The following is a 19,731-nucleotide window of genomic DNA, read 5'->3' as shown; positions in this document are numbered from 1 at the left end:
AAAGGGGAAGAAATAGCTGGCCTATCATGAGGCGGCAAAGAGAACGAATCTAAATCTAAGATTATTCTCATGCCTACCCACAAGTAGACTAACAGTCCCACAAAAGTCGGCCAGTATAGGTATATAGCAACTGAGGACTTCACAGATGCCAGGGAAGATCAGACTAGAATAAGGAACCTATGTTCCACGGCATGGGGGACGTAGCCTAATAGGGAGAAGAAGAATGATGACCTTAGAAAATGGTAATACGGCAGGAAAGGAAGGCCTAACTGTAGTGTTAGAAAAATTCCAAGTCGTTCCAAGGGATCTACAGTAAGTAGGCACAGAGAACGAATTCTCCCAACCAGCTGCCACTTAGCCAAAGACTAAGCATAATATCCTAGAAGAAGGGTAAGGCAGCAGGAGACGAAGGCCTACCTGTCAGAATTAGTTTCGTTCTAAGGGACCAACACTAAGTAGGCAAAGGGAACCAATTCCCTCCACCAGTGCTGCCTATCCACAAACTAAGGCTCAGTAGATGAGAGCAGAATACTGCCGACCTAGGTTGACAGTGGACCGACCATCTACAACTTACAAGGAGGCAGTTCCCAGTGATGACGTATCAATAGTCGGGGAGGTGTGCCATCCACCACGGAAAACATGCGGTTTCGTGGAAAGAAGGGGGGGGGGGGGTTGGAGAATAAATAGCTAGCCTAGGCCATAGACTAGGAATAAATAGTTAGTCTAAGATAAAGACCAGGGAAGATAAGCATCCAATAAAGCAAATGCTTAACCTAGAATAATGAAACAAGGGTAAAAGTATATAGATAAAACACTTCAACAAGGCTAGATAATAAATTCATATAAAACACTGAGGAACTTGAAAATATGAGCTTCCAGCTTCGACTATGCAGCGCGCCGAGACAAAAAAACGGGCATATTGTGCAAAACAAAAAGGGGAGATGCTAAATTTTCCGCCATAAATAGGTAATGTACTCAACATAACCATTGAAGCAGAAGCATCCATGATCCAAATACACAAGAAACTAAAACAAAGCAGAAAACTCTCAAAGCATGCAATAAAGATGTCGTTGGGAAGAAGGAACGGAGAACCAGCGAACGTGTGTACAGCAACACACTCGAATCAGAGTTGTAACGGACCTCCCACGTATCAAATCCTATCCTATATACTTATTGAGAAGTTTAACTCTATTCGGCTAACAATAGCGTTGGTTGTTTTAAACACGTCCCTGTTACATACATGATATCTTTCAGGGTATTCGCTCTATAGTAGTAACCCCATGATAATTATACAGGTAAAATTCTCTGGTATATCACTCGCAGAAATATCTCAAGTAGTAAGCTGCCTTGAGGAACTTCCATCAGGATGACATGGCTCGAGCACAAAAAGGAAATTTTATAAAATTAGGAGGTTGAAGTAATATTGCGAAGAAAAAATTGGAGAGAGAGAGAGAGAGAGAGAGAGAGAGAAATTTAGATTCGAACTGGGAGAGCAATTTCCCCAAGATTGAGAGCCGTCTTGCAGGTCAAAATTCTTCAACAATATGAAAAAACCCCAAAACTCCATCAAAGCATTCTCTCGTGAAGAGGGGGACTGGAAGGAAGAGCACAACTGAAGCCTACCTTGGTAGCTAGGAACCCGAATGCCCAGTGACTGCCAAATTCAAATGACTAGAAGAAAAAGACCCTACATAAGCCCACCTTGGAAGCTGGTAACCAAAAGGCCAAGAGACAGCCGAATCCAAAGGACTGCAATTAAGAGACCCCACTGAGGTTTACCTTAGAAGATGGTAACCAGAAGGCCAGGTGACAGCTGAATCCAAAGGACTGGAAGTAAGTGCCCCCACTGAAGCCTTCCTTATAAGCTGGTAACTCAAAGGCCAAGTGACAGCTGAATTGAAGCCTATCTTAGATGCTGGTAACCCAAGGGGCCAGTGACAGCTGAATCCAAATGACAGGAAGGAAAAAACAACAGAGAAATCATTCATTGGAAGCTGGTAATGCGGAAGCACAGGGACAGCTGAAATCAAAATGAATGGAAGAATGAACGCCGTCTTGGGCCTACCTGGTAACCCGAAGCCACAGAAACAGATCAATTCAAAGGACTGGAAGGTGGACCACGGCCACTGAAGACTACGATGGAAGATGACAACCTGAAGGCCCAGTGGCAGACAAATCAAAAGGACTGGAAGGAAAAGCCCCCAGTGAAGCCTACCTTGGAAGCTGGTATCCCGAAGGCCCAGTTAAAGCCGAATGAAAATGGACTGGAAGAAATAACACCCAATAAAGCCTATAGTCTAGTAGATATGTCGAATAAAATGGCCAAGATGTTCACTTTTGGAAGAAAGCATGAAAATTTGCATACAGGGGTTTTTGAGTAGGCTGAATCCATTTCTAACCGGATCCACGCTGGCAAACTAAGGGGTCTTACTCAAAATCGAGAAATCCAAAATGGCCGCCTTGCGTATTGCCAATTTTTATATTTTATCAGAACTTTGGTTCTATTTGACATAGAAGCATGATCTTGGTGTTGATTTATAGGTTTTTAGGGTCAAGGAATTCAATGAGTTACACTAAAAAACACTAAAATAATATTTTGAGCAAAATCCAAAATGGCTGCTTTCTGCTGGTAATGCAAATATCAATCTAGTTAAACGTTTTTCTTCTGTGTGGCACATAGCATCTTATGGCTAGATATAGGTCTTAAGTACAAGAAATTTGGTTACATTTTACTATAATTTGTAGACAAAATAAGAACCAGTAAATGGTTATCTAAACACTTAACATATAGGGTAAACAACTCAATGAATTATTGTTTTATTTTTGTTTAGTTCTCAGGAAGATCGTACATGTATATCATTCCATAATTCTTATGTTTAATTCTGTTTTCAGAAACTGCCATTAATCTGATGATTTGTTTCATTTTCAGAACTGGTCATTATCATGAAAATATTTGTTTTATTTTCAGGACATATATCTGATTAGGCTACATTTTGTATGACAAAACCGAAATATTTTATGTAGATATCTCACTTATATAAATACAAGTTATTTCTCTTTCTTTTCAGGTGATGACTCTGAGGTGCATGCTTACCTGTTACAACTGATGAAGAAGAAACTACTATGGCAACCAAGAAAATAAAGCTTGACAGTGTTTCTGAAGTGGTCTTGCCTGAAACCGATTGGACACTCTGTGCTCTATGTCAAAAATGTACACCGCAACCGCTGCGAGACCCATCTCAATCCAAGAATGTCCATCAGTCAAGGCCTTATGATACAATAGCTGAACATATCCGGGAGCTACACTCACTTGGTGCCCTGCCAATAAACATAAACTTGTCAAGCCTAGATGACAGCCAATGTATAGCTGCAACTCTTTCCAAATACAATGCAAAATGGCACAAAACATGCCACATGAAGTTTAGCAAAGAATAAGTTGAGCGTGCCCGCAAGAAAATGACCAAAGTGAGAGAGACTGAGACTTCTCCGCTAAAAAGCAGACTACGAGCAGCATTCCCTGGATCCTCCATTCAAACTGACAAAAGCCTATCCTGCTTCTTTTGTGATGACAAAGTGGAGGAAGGTTATCATAGAGCTGCTACAGCACAGATTGATGCAAATGTTCGGAAAATGGCAACAGAACTTCGCGATACCCGATTGCTTGCCAAGCTGTCCTCAGGCGATATGACTGCAATAGATGCTGTATACCACAAACAGTGTTTAATTGCTTTCTGCAACAGACACCACACACACATCAGGAAAGAGGCTGTGAAGGAGGATCCAGATCTAACACCGGAGTCTATAGCCTTTGCAGAATTGGTATCCTATATTGAAGAGTCTCGGCAAGAAGTAGCACACGCTGAACACATTTTTAAGCTGTCAAACCTTGTATGACTGTACAGGTCACGCCTTCAGCAACTTGTTAGTGATATTCCTGAGCGAACAAACTCAACTCGTTTAAAGGAAAAGCTTCTTGCACAAATTCCTGACTTGGAAGTACATAAAAGCAAGTATGAGGTCGTGCTGACATTCAAGGAAGACGTTGGAGAAACGTTGTGGGAAGCAAAGAAACATGACTGTGATAGTGATGCTGTAGTTCTGATGAGAGCTGCAAATATAATCAAGAATGAGATATTTCAGAAGCACTATTCGTTTACAGGATCATTAACAGATGAGCAATATGATGACATCACAGCCTCTTTGATGGCGTTAGTTCAGATGGTACTTGGTGGTACAAATATCAAAAATCAGACGGAAAACAACCATGTTGTGAAAATAGCGGCAATATCCATAGTTGAATTGATTACATTCAACACAATCAGGATGCGACACGGTGTCTTCATTTAGTTCTGTCGGTAAAAAGACTGCATGGGAAGTATGGAAATCATTTCCAGAAATCACTGAAGTGTTTCAAAGACTGTCTGCTACTCCACGTGAAGTTACAGAAGTGGACCTGAAGAAACTTGAAAGATGTGTGGTTCTGCTGTACTCTCGCACATCGCAACTCACTGATGTAAATAAAGCCAGGAAGCACCTCTTCTCCTACTGTAATCGGAAGCTGGAAAACATCCCACCGTCACGTGCAGCACTTCTACAACATGTAAAGCGTGCTGCTTATCAAGCTGGATACATCTGGGGTCAGGCATTGGAAGCCAGTCCAACACTTCCGAGTCCTTCTGAGTGGGGGTGGACACTTGACAGTGAGAGAATGTGGATGCCCTTATGGAGTACCCTGCCAGAAGCATCAAAGGGCTGCAGAGAACTCATTAAGTGTGCCTGTAAAAAACGGTGCACAGGAAGATGTCAGTGTGCTAAAGCAAGCCTCCCGTGCACACAGCTGTGTTTCTGTGGTGGACAATGTGAAGAGGCCATTGACAGATTAGATTAAGTTTATTTCTTGAAATTTATAAAACATTTCAATATTTTGTTTTCATCTTAATACTGTTTCAGTAAAACCATTTGTCCAATGTATATTCCCAATATAATAAGAGTTACGAGAAAGAACAATATTGCTTTCAATGGTTCATCGAAACTTATTTAAACTGTAACTAGATTTTTTTTACTGGTGAACATATTATAGGAATCTAAATGCTTTATTGAATTTCTTGTCCCAAAACCTATTAATAACAGTGAAAAGGTGAATAAAGTAGTTATATGCCGAATAGACAAATCGTTTACTGGTTTGCATTATGCATGGAGGGCAGCCATCTTGAATTTTGTTCTAAATTACATTTTATGTTTTTTTAAGGAGTCTTATTGCATTCCTTGACCCTAAAAACCTATATATCTAAATTAAGATCATGTTTCTAGGTAAAAAAGAACCAATGTTCTGATGCCATAGCAAAATCGGCAATACGCAGGGCGGCCATTTTGGATTTCTTAATTTTGAGTAGGACCCCTTGGTTTGCCAGCGTGGATCCGGTTAGAAATGAATTCAGCATACTTAAAAACCCCTGTATACAAATTTGCATGCTTTCTTCCGGAAGTGAACATCTTTTTGACATATCTGCTGGACTACTACCTTGGAAGCTAGTAACCTGAAAGCCTTGTGACAGCCAAATTGAAATGACTGGAAGAAAGAGACCTAACTGAAGCCCTCATTGGAAGCTGGTAACCTGAAGGCAAAGTGACAGCCATATCCAAAAGACTAGAACAAAGAGCCGCACTCAAGCCTAGCTTGGAAGCTGGTAACCCAAAGGCCCAATGAGAGCCGAATACAAAGAACTTGAAGAAACAGCCCCCACTAAAGCCTATCTTGGAAACTGTTAACCCGAAGGCCCAGTGACAGCCAAATCAACAGGACTGGAAGAAAGAGCCAGAACTGAATCCTTCTTGGAAGCTGGTAACCCAAAGGCCACTGACAGCCAAATCCAAAGGAATAGAAAAAAGCCCTCCACCCTGAAGCCTACCTTGGAAGTTGTTAACCTGAAAGCCCAAGAACAGATGAATCCAAAGGACTGGAAGAAATAGCATCCACTAGAGCATACTTTCAAAGCTGGTAACCCGAAGGCCAAGTGACAGAAGAATCCAAAGCACTGGAAGAAAGAGCCCCCACTGAAGCCTACCTTGGTAGATGGTAATCCGAAGGCCCAATGAAAACCGAATCCAAATGACTTGAGGGAAGAACCTCCACTAAAGCTTACCTTGGAAGCAAGTAACCCGAAGTCTGTGTCCTCCAATTCAAAGTACTGGAAGAAAAAACCCCAACTGAAGCCTACCTTGTAAGCTGGTAACCCATAGGACAAATAACTGAATCCAAAGGACTAACTAACGAACTTTACCTTGGAAGATGGTAACCCAAGGGCCAAGGACAGCTGAAGCCAAAGGACTGGAAAAGAGACCCAACTGAAGCCTTCCCTGGAAGTTGGTAACCCAAAGGTCCATGGACAGCCAAATTCAAAGGACTGGAAGAAAGAGTAAAACTGAAGCAGAGCTTGGAAGCTAGTAACCTGAATGCTAAGTGACAGCTGAATCCAAAGGGTTGAAGGAAAGAGCCTCAACTGAACCTGCCTTGGAAGCTGGTGGCCCGTAGTCCCTGTGACAGACGAATCTAAGGGATCCAAAATAAGAGCCTCCACTGAAACTTTCCTTGGAATAGGGTGACTCAAAGCCCAATGGCAGCCGAATCAAAAGGACAAAGAAAAAGCCCCCAATGAAGCCTACCCTGAATGCAGGTAACTCAAAGAGCCAGTGACAGCTGATCCAAAGGTAAGGAAGGAGTGGCCCTCACTGAAGCCTTCCTTAGAAACTGGCAATGCGAAGGCTCAGTCACAGATGAATCCAAATGAATGGAAGAAAGAGACCCCACTGAGGCTTAACTTGGACGCTGGTAACTCGAAGGCAGAGTGATAGCAGAATACAAAGTACTAACGAAGAGCTCCCCACTGAAGCCTACCTTAGAAGATGGTAACCTGAAGGCCCAGTGATGCCGAATAAGAAGGAATGGAACAAAAGAGCCCCCGCTGAAGCATACTTTGTAAGCTAGTAACCCGGAAGCCCAGTGACAACCAAATCCAAAGGAGTGGAAGAAAAAGCCTCCATGGAAACCTACCTTGGAAGCTGGTAACCATAAGGCCCAGTAACAGCCAAATCTAAAGGACTGGAAGGACGAACCCCCACCAAAGCCTACCTTGGAGGCTGGTAACCGAAGGCCCAGTGGCAGGTGAATCCAAAGGACTGAAAGTAAGAGTCCCCACTGGAGACTACCTTCGAAACTGGTAACCCAAAAAAACAAATGCCAGCCAAATCTAAATGACTGGAAGAAAATCCACCCAACGAAGCTGATAACCGGTAGATACAGTGTCAGCCGAATCTAAAGGAATGGAAGAAAGAGCTCCCCCTGAAGCCTACCTTGGAAGCTGGTAACCCGAAGGCCCAGTGACAGCCAAATCCAAAGAACTGGAAGAAATAGCCTCCAGTGAAACCTTATTTGGAAGCTGGTAACTCATAGCCCACAGTGACAGATGAATCCAAAGGACTGGAAGAAAGGGTCCCCACTTAAACCTACCTTGGAGGCTGGTAACCCAAAAGGCCAGTTAAAGCCAAATACAAAGGACTGGAAGGATGATCTGCCACTGGAGCCTATCTAGGAATATAGTAACACGAAGGCCCAGTGACAGCCAAATCCAAAGGAATAAATGGAAGAGCCCACATTGAAGCCTTCCTTGAACCTGCTAACCCGATGGTTAAATGACAGCCGGATCCAAAGGACTGCAAGAAAAAGCCCCCACTAAAATCTCCATTGAAAGCTGGTAACCCGAAGGCCCAGAGATAGCCAAATTCAAAGTAATAGAAGAAAGAGCCCCCACTCAAGCCTACCTTGGAAGCTTGTAACCTGAAGGCCAAGTTTTAGCTGAATCCAAAGGACTGGAAGGAAGATTCCACACTGAACCCTACCTTGGAAGCAGAGAACCCGAAGGCTTAGTGACAGAAAAACTTAATAAACTGGAAGAAAGAGCTAAATCTGAAGCCTTCCTTGGGAACTGGTAACTCATAGGCCCACTGAAAGGTGAATCCAAAGGACTGGAAGAAAGAGCGACCAGTGAAGGCTTCCTTAGAAACTGGTAACCTGAAGGCCAAGTGGCAGATGAATACAAAGAACTGCAAGAGAGACCCCCATGAATTTTTTCTTGGAAGCTGTTAACACGAAGGCCCAGTGACAGCCAAATCCAAATGACTGGAAGAAAGGGCCCCCGCTGAAGCCATCCTTTGAAGCTGGTAATGCGAAGACCCGGTGAAAGCCAAATAAAAAGTAACGGAAGAAAGAGCCAAACTGAAGCCTATCTGGTAACCTGAATGGCCAGTGACAGGCGAATCTAAAGGACTGGAAAGAAGAGTCCCCATTTAAGCCTTCCTTGGAAGCAGGTAATGCAAAGACCCAGTGACAACTGAATGAAAAGAAATGGAAGAAGGAGCCCCTAATGAAGCCTACCTTGAAAGCTAGTAACCCAAAACCCTGGTGACAGACAATTCTAAATGACTGGAAGAAAGAGCCCGTGTTGGACCCTACCTTGGAAGCTGGCAACCCGAAGGCGAAGTGACAGCCATAACCTAAGGACTGGAAGAAAGAGCCCTCACTAAAACCTACCTTGGACCCTGGTAACCTGAAGGCTCAGTGACAGTCAAATCCAAAGGACTGGAAGAAAGTGCCCCCAATGAAGTCTACCATGGAAACTGCTAACCCGAAGGTCCAGTTAAACATGAATCCAAAGGACTGGAAGAGCAATAACTGAAGCCTTCTTGGAAGCTAGTAACCCTAAGGCCCACTAAGAGCCAAATCCTTAGGACTGGAAGCCGTCCACCCTAAAGCCTACCTTGGAAGCTGGTAACCCGAAGACCCAATACCAGATGAATCCAAAAGACTGTAAGAAAGATAACCCCCAAATAACTGTAAGAAAGGGCCCCCACTGAAGACTACCCTGGTAGATGGTAACCCGAAGGCCCAGCGATTGCTGAATTCAAAGGACTAGAGGAGAGAGCCGCCACCGAAGCCTACCCTGGAATCTAGTAACAGGAAGGCTAGTGTCAGCCAAATTCAAGGGACAAAGGAAAAAAACCCACTAAAGCCTACCTTGTAAGCTGGTAACCCGAAGGACAAGTGATTGCTGAATCCAAAGGACTGGAAAGTAGAGCCCTCACTGAAGCTTTCCTAGAAAGATGGCAACCCAAAGACCCAGTGACAGCTGAATCCAAAGGACTAGAAGAGAGAACCCCCACTGAAGCCTTCCATGGAAGCTGGTAACCCAAAGGTCCACTGACAGTCGAATCGAAAGGACTGGAAGAAAGCCAAACTGAAGCATAACTTGGAAGCTGGTAACCCGAAGGCCCAGTGACAGAAGAATCTAAAGGATCAGAAGAAAGAGCCCCCACTGAAATTTACATTGGAGGTTGGTAACCCAGAGGCCCAGTAACAGCTAAATCCAAAACACTGGAAGAAAGAGGCTCCACTGAAACCTTCCTTGAAATCTGGTGACCCGAAGGGCCAATGGTAGCCAAATTGAAAGGACTGACAGAAAGAGCCCCCACTGAAGCCTACATTGGATGCTGGTAACTCAAAGAGCCAGTGACAGCCGAAGTGAAAAGTCAGGAAGAAGCCCTAACTGAAGCCTTCCTTAGAAGCTGGTAACGCAAAGGCCAAGTGACAGATGAATACAAATGATTGGAAGAAAGATACCCCTTAGAGGCGTACCTTGGCAGCTGATAACTCGAAGAAACAGTGACAGCTGAATATAAAGGACTGGAAGAAAGAGCTCCCCAATGAAGCCTACCGTAGAAGATAATAACCTGAAGGCCTAGTGAAAGCCAAATCTAAAGGACTGGAAGGAGAAGCCCATATAGAAGCCTAACTGAAAGCCTGTAATCTGAAGACCCAGTGAAGACGAATAAAAAGGACAGGAAGAAAGATCCCCCACTGAAGAATACCTTGGAAGCTGGTAACCAGAAAGCCCAGTGACAGCCAAATCTAAAGAACTGGAAGAAAAAGCCCCCATTGAAGGCTACCTTGAAAGCTGTTAACCAAAAGGGTCAGTGACAGCCAAATTCAAAAGACTAGATAAAAGAGACCCCAGCAAAGCCTACCTTGGAAGATATTAATCCGAAGGCCCAGTGATAGCCGAATCCAAAGGACTGGAAGTTAAAGCCCCCACTAAAGCCTACCTTGGAAGCTGGTAACCCAAAGACCCAGAGACAGCCAAATCCAAATGACTAGAATAAAAGCCCCCAATGAAGCCTACCTTGGAAGCTGGTAACCGGAAGGCCCAGTAACAGCCGAATCCAAAGGACTGGAAGAAAGAGACCCCACTGAAGCCTACCTTGGAAGCTGGTAACCCGAAGTGTAGTGACGGCCAAATCCAAATGACTGGAAGAAAAGGCACCCACTGAAGACTACTTTGGAAGCTGGTAACCCAAAGATCCAGTCACAACCGAATCCAAAGGACTGGAAGAAACAGCCTCCATTGAAGCTGGTAACTTAAAGGCCCAGATACATATCAATCCAAAAGATTGGAAGAAAGAGCCCCCACTGAAACCTACCTTGGCAGTTGGTAACACGAAGGCCCAGTGAAACCTGAATCTAAAGGACTGGAAGGAAGAGCCCCCACTGATGCCTACCTTGAAAGATGGTAAACCGAAGGCCCAGACAGCCAAATCCAAAGGACATGAAAGAAGTGCTGTCACTGAAGTCTTTCTTGGAAGCTGGTAGCTCGAAGGTTCAGCCACAGCCGAATGACCAGGGTGGAGCGGAATGGAATCAGATGGCTTGCCAACACTCCCTGGACAGGCTGCATCTTGAGTGGGCTGACCATAGAGAGAGCAGATCGATGCCTCTACTATTCTAGCTATAAGTGATACACCCACAGGAAACGTAAGCAGACTGAACTCCTACTTAGGGAACCCTGACTTGGATCCAACCTAAGCAGCAATGTGGTCATTGAGACATTCCAGAGGAACACTTCTTAAAGAACTCTGAAGCCTCCTCTGAGGAGTCTAGGTCATCCTCAGATCCAAAGTCTGGATTATGGGTTGCAGCCATGTCCACTATGACCCCATTTCCAAAAATGCCAATTACTGAAATTGGTATATCAAGGCTAATAAGATCTCTGAGATCCTTACTGGGTAAATACTGTTTGTGCTTCACAATCTTAGAAAATCTCGTTTTGTTATAGGCCTATTTACGGACGGAAAAAGCTTATCTATTAAAAAAAGGCGTTTCCTAAAGAAAAAGGCCCATTTTCTTCGAAAATTACACTTATTTTCACTGCAAATAAAAACTTAGTGAAATGGTGAAATGTATATATGTATATATGTATATATGTATATATATATATATATATATATATATATATATATATATATATATATATATAAATATTCATTCATTATATATATATACATATATATATATATATATATATATATATATATATATATATATATATATATGTATGTGTTTTTATATATACAATATATGTATATATATATATATATATATATATATATATATATATATATATATATATATGTATGTGTGTGTTTTTATATATACAATATATATGTATATATATATATATATATACATATATATTGTATTTATAAAAACACACACATACATACATATATATATATATATATATATATATATATATATATATATATATATATATATATATATATATATATATATATGTATGTGTGTGTTTTTATATATACAATATATATGTATATATATATATACATATATAATATATATTTATATAATGCATATATATAATATATATATATATATATATATATATATATATATATATATATATATATATATATATATATATGTATGTGTGTGTTTTTATATATACAATATATATGTATATATATATATATATATATACATATATATTGTATTTATAAAAACACACACATACATATATATATATATATATATATATATATATATATATATATATATATATATATATATATATATATATATATGTATGTGTGTGTTTTTATATATACAATATATATGTATATATATATATACATATATAATATATATTTATATAATGCATATATATAATATATATACACATATGATATATATATATATATATATATATATATATATATATATATATATATATATATATATATATATATAAGTATATAAATATATATATATATATATAAGTATATAAATATATATATATATATATATATATATATATATATATATATATATATATATATATATATATATATATATATATATATACGCTTGGGCTCGAGCCCTATCAATCTGATGGAAGTTCCTCAAAGATAGCTTTCTACTTGGGATATTTTACTGGTAGTGATATACCAAAGATTTTACCTGTACAGGTATTACAGGGTTTTAACCTTTGGAACAAATACCCCGAGACATATCGTGTATGAAACAGGGACGTGTTTAAAATAACCACGGCTATCCTTCTTGAATAGAGTTAACCTTGTCTCGAAGGATATGGGATAGGATTGGATACATGCATAGAGCCGTTAAAACCCCGATCGCAGTGTGCTGTAAACATGTTTGCTGGTTGTCAATTCTTTGCTTTGGGAGTTTTCCCGATTGTTTTTTCAAGTGTTTGAGCGTTTTTGAGATTAGGGATGCTTTTCCTTCTGCTTCATTGGTTACATACCTTACCCTTTTTTGGTGGAGAATTTAGCGTCCTCCCCATCGCGTTTTTGCGCTATGCGTCCGTTACTTAGTCACGGACGTTGCATGGCTGATAATGGAAGCTCATCTTGTGAAAGTGTGTTAATTTACAATTGCGGTATGATTCTAGGCAAGACTTTTGCTTTTTTGCATGCTTGTTCTAACTAGTCTTGACCTAAGCTAACTATTTGCCCTTAGCTCTTGGGCAAGGCTAGCTAATAGTTACAAACCTACTTCACCTTCTACCACGTAACCGCATGTTTCTCGTGAGGCGGGCACACCTCCCGGTGCTCCATCTGTTGTCTAACTTTTGAGTTTGTAAAATGACAGATTAAATTTTTTCATTAAATGTTTCACTTTATGAAAAATACCCTCGCTTGTTGTGATTCCTTTCACCGATTCTAACCCAAGCATTTATTCTGTAATACTAAAATCAGAATCAACACAACGCACAAAGACTGATAACTGAGCTATGTCAGTCACATCAGTACTCTCGTCTAAGGCTAAAGAAAAATATTCGAATTTCAAGAATAACTTCATTAGATTTGATTCTATATCGAATCCCAATTCTTCAATGCGCCTTGTCACAGCTCCCCGAGATGAACTGATATATTCAAAGTCTTTCTTTGTTCTGGACACACGATTTCAGATACAGCAAGCAAACATTCTTTTATATATTCTCCATCCCTGTAGGTTTTAGACTACTTCAATTTTCTCCAACAATGTAACTGGCTTGCACAATACAACTATTCTTATTTTGTTTCTCAACAAAATACATTTTCTGTCCTTTCAAGGCTTTACTCAATTTTTCAACTTTTTCTTCTCTTGGTCGACAAGAAGGATTGTAAAATGAAGGATATTTTATCAAGTAATTTCTTTTGTAATTGTACTCCTTCGATACACTAAGTACATCTGAACAAAAGAGGCACACTGGTTTGCCTCTCCATATCACAAAAAATAGTCTATCATCCGCTTACTTTGAAACATACGACCTTCATCAAATACCTTTCTTTTTTTTCGACTTACTTGGGGTTCAAATATTTCAAAAATTGTAATCTTGGGTACGAGGATACAAGGAGTACTATGCTCTTCGTGGGTTTATAAAAATTGAATGAATAACAATCATCATTTTCTTCAAGGTACAATCTATTTACAGACGTGTTTAGGATACGAAAATACGAGACGGATTAAGTACTTAACTGGCAGGCTTTCTCTGGGAGGACAATTAAAAGATTAAAAAGGTATTTTCTTTAAAAAATAATCCCTTCGAATGTATTTCAATTTCTTGAAGGTCAGGAGGTAATCTTCAGCTTGTAAATCAATAGTTCAACTGAGAAAGGAATTTTGAAGACAAAGACTGAGCATTTATTGATTTGACTTTTTTGTTTTAAGGAACCTGAGTACTACAGGTGAGCAAGCATACTGTTAAATTTTAATAATCTTCAGATCTGAATCACTAATACAGTATATACATTATCCAATAACTCACCAAAATGGTTGACGAAAAATATAAATCAAACCCTAAAGAGCAGGAACAGTACTAACCATAGCATGGGATTAGTAGTCTGAGAGCACAGTTAAATAGAATAGTAAGCTAACAAAATTGATAAACACATGAAATAAGAAGAAACAACTTTCAGGTTCAAATTATCTACGTTAAGGCAAAACAGTTCTAGCATAAAAGTTAATTATATAAGATGAAATCATTGGGACTTACCCTGGAAACCATGAATATTCTATTGAAGGGTGACCATAATAAGTAAGATTGGTAGCTTTTGTTAAAGTTAGCATTTCATGTACATAACCCTGGGGATTAACAAAAGTTCCTTGAGGTCCTTCTACCGACATGGAAAATATGTCTGCTGTACTTGCTATGGTTCCAAAGCAATGTATACAGCTTAGGATCTTGCACTATAAAAAAAAGAGTAAATCACGTCATTTACTATTAAAAAAAGATAAACATGTACAGAGTAAGAAAACTGTTTATAAAAAACATTAATTATATATACAAGTTTTTCACATTTTCATTAGTGGATTGATACATTAAACTCATCACCTGTCACCTGTCATGATTTATATCAACTACATACCTACTTTTGTTGCTTGAATGTTCCTAAATTTACCAGTCTTTTTGTCTCACAGAAAGAATGTAGTGTAATCAGGTATCCATCACCTGTACCCAAGGGTATGACTCAATCAATGACCTAACTTTTCAAGTACAGTATGCTGAGGTGAGGCAGGTAACTAGCCTTGCAACCCCAAGAGAAAGCTCTCATTTATAATGTGCTAGTAAAACAAAAATGTTACATGTTGCATCATAAAAAACATATTTTGCTTTATTAGAACCCTCATTAATCACACAATCTATGTCTGGATCTCTATTTAGACAGGAGGCCAGTATTCTGGGCATACCAATGTTTGTGCAGATCTGTAAGATCCATAAGAGGTCTTTAAGATTAAAAAGTAAAGAAAATTGGCTCAAGTAGTTTAAAAATTTTGTAAAATGTAAGAAGGAAAACCATTAGGGTGTAAAGCATGGCAATTGAAACTAGTAAGTCTTTTTAGACAGAAAACATTGCCATCATGTAACTTACTAACCAATAGACGTAGGCGTTGGGTAGGATTGGTCTTTAAGTTATACGTTGATGGCAGTGTTCTCAAAGTCTTAAATGGCTTTTATCAGTTTCAATTGCCTTTCTTTACACCCTAATAGTTTTCCTTCTTACATTTCATAAACATTTTAAGCTACTTGTTATTAGATAAGATGAGAATGAGTTTGCAACCTCATCCCCACAAAAACATGGACCACTGCATCTACTTTTACAAATAAATGTTTCTGACTATATGTAGAAAAAAAAAAGCATTCTAAAACTGGGGACTCATTATTACATGTTTAATTCTGCCATTAGTTTGATTACAAAACTATTGCGAACAATAGTTTCTTTCTAATCCGGGTAAAAAGTCCTCAAATCTACTGCTCCCTTTCGAGATGGCAGGTTGATTCTGGCATTACAACTACACATCCGCATAAACTAGCAACCAGGCATTTCTGTACTTAAAGACAGATTTTCCTCTCTCTCTCTTGATTTTTATAATAATATTGGGTTTGAGGAAAGTGATAACTGTATAAAAAGAAAAACTCAGTTAAGATTTTGAATGTTGTCTATACATCATAATTATACATTTTTTGTTTGTTTGCCCGTAGCCTGTTATCCTCTGCACAATCACGGACACAAACGCTGTTTTTTTTTTTTTTTAAATACTGGAAACATAACTGACAATAAACAAATGCTTGGATGTTTACCTTCATCTTGCTAATGCAGAAATATAAGTTTATAAATCGAACAGTAGGACAATCATGAGACAGACATATCCTGCAGATCAAATCTTGGAAAATACCAAAACATTTAGCACTATCTACAGTATTTTCAAAGGGTCATTGTTGGTCATTTTAAATCAACTTCTTTTGAAAACTCTTATAATATATACTTCTCATCTGTATGAATATGATCAGCCAAGGCTATTATTATTATTATTATTAGTATTATCATTATTATCTTTATCATTATTATTATTATGATCATTATTATTATTATTACTTGCTAAGCTATAACCCTAGTTGGAAAAGCGAGATGCTATAAGCCCAGGGGCCCCAACAGGGAAAATAGCCCAGTGAGGAAAGGAAACAAGGAAAATTTAAATATTTTAACAGTAACAACATTGAAATAAATGTTTCCTATATAAATTATAAAATCTTCAACTAAAAAAGAGGAAGAGAAATTAGATAACATAATTAGTGATGTTATGCATGATCAGAAATGCTTCTCTTCATTAACATATTGCACAGCAAACTGGAACCTTCTCAATCTGTAGCCATTCTTTGATGGCAGGAACCTTGTGGTGGATGCCACTTTCATTAAATCCTCCAATAGTTTTGTTACAACACAATTGGTTACCGTATGTTGAGGGTTATTGATGTCTATCAGAGCCCTAGCATCCTCATCTGCTGTAGTTTTTCTTGGTCGTTGGTAGTGGAATGTTGAATTCTCAACCTGAGCTGTGTTTTAGCTTATATTTCTAGTTTGTAAAATCTTTGAAAAATATTAGGGAGAAGTAAAAGTACATTTTGCTGGTTGGCCAAAATGTGGATCTGCGAGGGGAGACTTAAAAAGGTGGATAGGATGTGACTGTAAAAGGCTCTACCACAGGAAGTGTGTGTTTATAGAGGCAAATACCAGTGATGAAGACTTAAGAAATTTGAATTAGATCTGTCCACGCAGCATATATAAAGCCAGAATTGTCAAGACAATTATACCAAGAATAGAGGAGAAATTGAAAATGAAAGACCTTGATTTAGATGAACGTGATAAGAAAATCGCTAAATTGGAAAACCAAATTGCGGAGCTTACGGTATATGCAGCAACTTCAACCCACAACATTGATCTCAATGAGAAAGTTGATAATCTAGCTATGAATATGGAATCATTTAAGTTAACATTTCAAACTCTGATGGACCCAAAAAGCTAAGGAAAAGAATCTACTGGTAATCAAATTAACTAAAATTATTGAGAGAAAAAATGAGGTCGAACATGCACTTAAAGAGATTCCATTTCTTAATACGAGGTTAACTTCAAATGGAAATATTGTTGTAAATTTTGCTGATGAAAAGATCAGAAAGGAAGCAGCAAACAAGATTCAAACCATGGTTGCCGACAACGAGACGAGGAAAATTGGGGAAAAAAAAAATAATGATTTACAATGTACACAATGATGAATATGAAGTACTAAAAGAAATCGTTGCCTGGACCATATCCAAAACATAGAAGAAAGGATAAGTCTGGTATTCAAGAAAAGTACAGCAGGTGGGCCTGCCCACTACTCGTTGAAATGTGATACTTAAGTTTGGAAAGCTATCCAGGATAATAGTGACAAAGTTATGTTGTGATGGGGTACAGACACCCAAAAATTACACACTATGTCCCAGCAGATCCTCAGTTTCCTCTACGGCTGCCCTCTCAATCTTCCTCTATGAAGCTTCCAAAAGGCAACCCGCTATCGGAGAGAGAGATCACAGCGGCTCTGCCTAAAGTAGACAGCTCTTTGCAATTGGTTCGGTCTGAGCATCGCAGGATACTGGTGCAGACGTTTCACTAATCTTATGGCATCAGATTCCTATTAGTGCCAAAGTCAAAAGGACAATCGCATGATGGTCCGTTGGATTGAAGTAACCACGCGACATTTCAGAAAGAGGTGCAGACTAGGGGTGGCGAGCAATCATGGACATGAAGGCTATAACTTGCTCTTGGGACAAGACCTCTTGAAAGGCATACAGTGAGTGCCCCTCAGGTGCATGAAGGTAGCCGGGTTGGAGCCGGAAACATAGCATGTACCAACTGCATAAGAAGACAAATGGCTAGCTGACATTGACCTTGGGGAAATAGCTTGGTTAAGTGAGGAGGTCCAAGAGTCTTCCTCCTCCAGCAATGAGTCTGAGCCTCGTACCCGAGAATTGTATTTGGATGAAGCTGTGCTACTTACATTCACAGTAAATAGAGATACCCCAAACACCAGCCCATAGGTCTCAGAGGATGCTAAAAGGGAAGCATCCATCACCACAGAGAGCCTAATGAATCGGGTAGAGCTCATCACATTTCAGCTGTTAGATGAGACGCTGAAAAACTACAGACAAGCTGTCTATTCGGACGAAGCAGAAATCAATAATCTCTCTAAAGAGAACTTCCTGCTGATGGATTAGGTGCTCCTCAGAATCACTCGATGCCCTCATGATCCGGCTGAGGCCCTGTGCTGGCAAGTAGTTGACCCTGTAACCTCCGCTTGTCGGTGATATGCATGGCCCATGAGGGACTGAGACTGAGAGGACACTTTGGTGGGAAGCGCACTACCCAGCTGATCCAGCGTCAGTTCTTCTGGCCGGGATTGCAAAAGAATTAAGGCTTAGGTAACCTGCCATCCTTGCCAAGTCGCCAGTAACATAAACCAAGTAGTGCCAAGGGCTCCTCTCCAACCCATACCCTCTGCATGTATTCCCTTTCATGATGTGTTGGTGGATTATGTAGGTCCCAGCCCCGGAGTAAGTGCGGAAATCGTTTCCTATCAACAATGATTGATCATTTCATGCATTACCTCGAAACTGTGCCGACTAGGTGTGCTGATACAATTCTTTTGCAGGTTTGGTTTTCTAGCCACAGTTCAGTCACTTTATGGCAAGGGAGTTCCAGGCAGCAATGGAGTGCCATGGTTTCCACCACCAGACCTCTACTGCGTATCATCTAGAGAGCCAGGGACTCGTGGAGTGCTAAAACCAAATGCTAAAAATGGTCTTGACAAAGTTAGGGGAGACTGACTCCTGTAATTGGGAGGAGATCTTGTATTATGCTTTGTTCGCCCTCTGGCAGGCATGCTCAGAAATCACAGGGTACAGCCCTTTTGAGTTGCCGTATGCCCATTCCACGCATAGGCCCCTAGATATACTCTATGAAGCTTGGGAGGACCCCTTTAATGCCTCCTGGGTGGGAGAGCTGCCAGATATACAGGCTAAGTTATGAGCTGCTTGGGAAATTGCCGAAGGATTTTGAGGCAAAGGTAAAGGGTAATACAAAAAGTAAAGTGGATTGTGAAATTCAAGATCGAAGTTTTGATGTGGGAGACCAAGTTCTGGTCCTTCGCCCAGGAGAGCGTAGACCACTGAGCACAAAATTCACGGGCCCCCCCATGCTTCTTGGGAAGAAAGTTAAATTAAACTACCTAGTGGATTGCAGCATTAGATGGACCAAGTGGCTTCATATTTATCTACTCACAACTTTAAGCTGGTCACTCCTGCCTTAGAGGCTGCCAAGAGGAGCATCATCAAGAGACCTCTGCTATAGCACCCAGAGGTAGTGCGAGACACACTAGGTCACACCCAGCTATTGGAGCAAAAGATTGACTTGCTCCAAGGAACGTGTCCAATTAGCCAGAATTATTATCGGTCAAACCTACAGTGAGCTGAACGGGTGTCGACACAGATCAAGTTACAGCTCAGCTTG

At 39.9% G+C, this 19,731-nt stretch overlaps 1 protein-coding gene across 2 annotated transcripts in view; it reads right to left on the bottom strand.

Moving 5' to 3' along the window:
* Window positions 1-19,731, bottom strand: part of LOC137637386 (protein cereblon-like) — an 839,981-nt gene that overhangs the window by 70,616 nt on the left and 749,634 nt on the right. The window contains exon 8 of one of the 2 annotated variants that reach the window (XM_068369600.1): window positions 14,403-14,596. The exons of the other annotated variant lie outside the window; for it this stretch is intronic. Coding sequence (XP_068225701.1) covers window positions 14,403-14,596 — 194 coding nt within the window. The remainder of the gene's footprint in view (window positions 1-14,402; window positions 14,597-19,731) is intronic. 2 annotated transcript variants of the gene reach the window in all.

The sequence above is a fragment of the Palaemon carinicauda genome, unplaced genomic scaffold (genome assembly GCF_036898095.1).
Source record: "Palaemon carinicauda isolate YSFRI2023 unplaced genomic scaffold, ASM3689809v2 scaffold7, whole genome shotgun sequence".
NCBI classification, from domain to species: Eukaryota; Metazoa; Arthropoda; class Malacostraca; order Decapoda; family Palaemonidae; genus Palaemon; species Palaemon carinicauda.
Note: the sequence above shows the minus strand (reverse complement) of the source record. Positions and strands in the feature narration are given on the sequence as shown.